The following is a 3,878-nucleotide window of genomic DNA, read 5'->3' on the forward strand; positions in this document are numbered from 1 at the left end:
TAAAGCCATCCAGTCCCTGATGTCAGCCCGGCAGTTGAGCAGAGGTTGAATAGAGCATGTACCATTGTGTCTTAGGGGGAAGTAAATTTGACAGTCATTGGCGTAGAAGTGAAAGGGCATGTTGTGTTTCCGGAAAATAGCACCAAGCGGCAGCAGGTATAAAGAGAATAGGAGGGGACCCAGGATGGACCCCTGCGGAACCCCCCATTTAAGCTCTGCCTCTGCAGAACTAAAATCCTTAATGGAGACACAAAAGGATCTGTCAGTGAGGTAAGATCTGAACCAATTGAGGGCTGATCCTGTGACGCCCACCCACTGCTCCAACCTAGCAATGAGGATCTCATGGTCGATGGTGTCAAAGGCGGCTGTGAGGTCCAACAGGACAAGCAGCACAGAATCACCGGTATCTGTGGATCTGAAGATGTCGTTAAAGACCTTCAGCAGGGCAGTTTCAGTGCTGTGGAGAGGTTTAAAGCCAGATTGAAAAAGCTCTAAGATGGTGTGATCCTCCAGGAAGCACTTCAGCTGGGACTCGACTATTTTCTCCAGTAGTTTAGAAACAAATGGGAGTTTGGAGACAGGCCGGAAGTTGGAAACGACTGAGGGGTCAAGGTTTGATTTTTTCAGGAGAGGCTGGACAGCAGCATGTTTAAAGGTTTTTGGCACCACGCCAGTGGATAAACTGCTGTTTACTATATCAAGAATGGACGGACCTAGAGTTGGAAACACCTCCTTTAGTAGTCGAGGGGGGACCACATCAAAGGTGGAACCAGAAGGTTTCAAGCTGCACATGACCTGCTCTAGAGAAGATAGAGTGATGGGTTCTAAATGGTCAAAAGGAGCTACAGGTTGAGGTGGGATGGATGGGTCAAGAGTTGGAGGGGAAATGAGAGCCCTGGTGGTCGCAATTTTTTCCAAAAAGAAATGTAGGAAGTTGTTGCACAGCTCAGTCGAGGCTTCCAGAGGTGATGGTTCAGTGAGGTGGAGAACAGAGTTTAGGGTGGAGAAGAGGACACGTGGGTTGTGAGAGCCGATGTCTGCGTAAAGCATTCAGCATCATTAAGGACCACACCCACCCAGCACAAGGACTCTTCCATCTACTACACTCAGGCAGACGATACAGGAGTCTGCCATCATGCACGAAAAGGCTAAAGGACAGACGTGGTGGAATGAAATTATGTACACAGAGTCCCAGTGACATCCAACAATAAAATGTAAAAGAAAATCAGTAATAAGATCTAAGATATGAACTAAGAAAAACATCAACTAAAAAGATGCTAAGCGCTATTAGCATAAAAACAATAAACACAATATGAACAGCAGTACGAACATGAGTCTGTGTGAGAAGATGAGCACGAATGAACACAGCATCATGAAACAGCTCCATAACCTCCTGCCTGGGCGGAGCGGGGCAAAAAGTGTGTGTGCTGGGTGAGTGAGGTCCTTCATGATGCAGGTGGTCCTCTTCCTGCATCTGGAGGTGTAGATGTCTGTGATGGTGGGGAGACTGACTCCAACATCTTCTGTGCAGCCTTCACCACTCTCTGCAAAGCTTTTCTTTCTGCAGCTGTGCAGCCTCCATGCCACACGTTGATGCTGGAGCACAGGATGCTCTCCACTGCACACCTGGAGAAGGAGGTGAGGACTGAGCTTCCAGACCAGCTCGCCTCAGCCGTCTGAGGAAGTAGAGATATATCATGTCACTACCTTACCGTCATAATTCATCTCTGTTCCTCACCACCTGTGCAATAACTTGTCACACAACCTGTTATGTTAGTTACGTGCAATATATCGTGTATATATATTGCTACCTGAAATATTTATTTAAACTAATTCATCCTGCACCGTTATATTCTAACATTTGTTGTTTACTGTATTTTGTTCGGACCTCGTAAATGTTATCATTTTTCACTTTTTGGTACTTTGTTTTTTCATTGCATACTTTAGTATTTCATGTTTTTAGCATCACATTGGTTCTTCTCCTCCTGAACATTTCATTGCATGTTGACCTTGTGTGAATATGACAAATAAACAACACAACTGTGGCATAGAAGGTGGCGGGCGATATGCATTCCTTCGTGCAATCCTGAGCATTTGAATTCTTTTATTTTTTAATCGTGTCACAGCTGCAGAAATAAATATTAGTTTATATGTCAGTTACTGTTCTTCAGCAGTCAGGCTAAAGATGAAACTCTTCAAAATAAAAGCACCAAAAAGGGGCGGGGTTATCAAGCCTCGACCAATCAGAGCGTCTGTTAGAAGTCGCACCTGAGTCACTGCGGCAGCAGGAGGCGGGCTGGTCCTGTATAAAACCTCTGTCCTCCCACATCGTCCAACAGAGACCTGGCTGTCCTTTGACTTTTGATCTGACGTCCCTCTCGCGCGCATCCTCACAATCAGCCACCATGCGCCTCAGCGCGCACGAGCCGTGCCAGTCCATCTTCTTGCTCTGCATCCTCCTGAGGAGCTGCCAAGCCTTCACGAACGACGCCACGGAGCTGCTCTTTCCGCACGCGAGCCCGCCGGTGCCGGAGCCTTTGAGCAACGCATCCCTGAACCGCGCGCGCAGTGGCGGGCGCGCGGCGGGCGGCGGCGGCGCGCAGGACAGAAGCGGTGAGTGGAGGAGCGTCATCACCTTTCGAAGCATTTTAAAACTATGAAACATTATTAACATTATTAGTAATGTTCAGTTCATGCAGCTAAAGGTGCAAAACTCTATTTTGACCATGAGGTCCGGGTCACGACCCGATGGGCCCATCAAGGTGGGGCCTTCAAATGATTTTCAGAACAAGACATTTCAGTGTCATTACAAGAGTTAAACATGCTGTCATAAGTAAATAAAATTAGTTCAATGATGTTCCTATTTAATGTTTATAGACTTTAGTTAAATGTATTGGGTCACAGGTATTTGGGACCTTTTTAATCTTTTTGGTTCAGAAGCTGAAAAGTTTTGGATTATTCTAATAAAGTTGAGTCAGATTCTCTGGACATTCTCTTTTGATTCAACGTTTCGTGTTTTGTCCAAAAGATTCTTCAGTCTGAGGAGCTGCAGCAAAATGACCGGGGATCATAAAAAAATAAAATAAATACATTTACAGATCATTGTTGAAACCTATATTTAGAGTAAAGTCAGTAAAAATAACACTGAAACAGGTAAAAAAAATTATATATTTTTTATAGAGACTTTGGATGCTTTAATATTTCCATTTTACTGTCACATATCATATTAATAGTTTTAATTGTAAAGTTCCATAAAATGATTTTTCTCACATTTAGGGGTCAGTTTCAATGGTTTTGCTCTGCAGTGCATGACGTAACCCTCCACCTCAGAAACAAGCTCATCTCTAACACTGTTTGGCTCATTTCAGCTGATTTCATATAAAATATTTGTTTGAATCTGTTTTAAATGCACACAGTCTGTAAGAAAACAAAAAAAGATGCTTCCACACCCTAAAATAAAAACAGATTCATCAGGATTGTATCAGCTGATATCAGCCACTTTTTAAAAATCAGCAGTAGACCATCTGCGTGTGTTTTTAATCAGACATCAAGGTGGATAAAGAAGCTACAGCCGGCTCACACTTTAGTTTTAAGAACACTTTTCTTTATATTGCATTATTACAAGTTCTTCTAAGGGCTGTTACACATGCACATTAAGAATTGTAGCTGCTTGTTTTTAATAATGACCAAAAATAAAAAATGTCAGTGTTGTATATTCGCCCTCGGCTGCCTCCTCCTTCTTTTTCTTTCGGCTTCTCCTCCTTCTCTTCTTCTTTCGGCTGCTCCTCCTCCTCCTCCTTTCGGCTGCCTCCTCCTCCTTTCGGCTGCTCCTCCTTCTTCTTCTTTCGGCTGCTCCTCCTTCTTCTTCTTTCGGCTGC

General features: G+C 44.1%; 1 protein-coding gene across 1 annotated transcript in view; it reads left to right on the forward strand.

Annotated features, from left to right (window-relative positions):
- The first annotated feature begins 2,340 nt into the window (after nucleotides 1-2,340).
- Nucleotides 2,341-3,878, forward strand: part of sostdc1a (sclerostin domain containing 1a) — a 3,240-nt gene continuing 1,702 nt past the window's right edge. Inside the window, exon 1 of the mRNA XM_037676696.1 lies at nucleotides 2,341-2,613. Within this exon, the coding sequence (XP_037532624.1) occupies nucleotides 2,406-2,613 (208 nt within the window). The 5' untranslated portion in view covers nucleotides 2,341-2,405. The remainder of the gene's footprint in view (nucleotides 2,614-3,878) is intronic.

This window comes from Nematolebias whitei, chromosome 5, assembly GCF_014905685.2.
Source record: "Nematolebias whitei isolate Nwh7 chromosome 5, NemWhi1, whole genome shotgun sequence".
In the NCBI taxonomy this organism is placed as follows: Eukaryota; Metazoa; Chordata; class Actinopteri; order Cyprinodontiformes; family Rivulidae; genus Nematolebias; species Nematolebias whitei.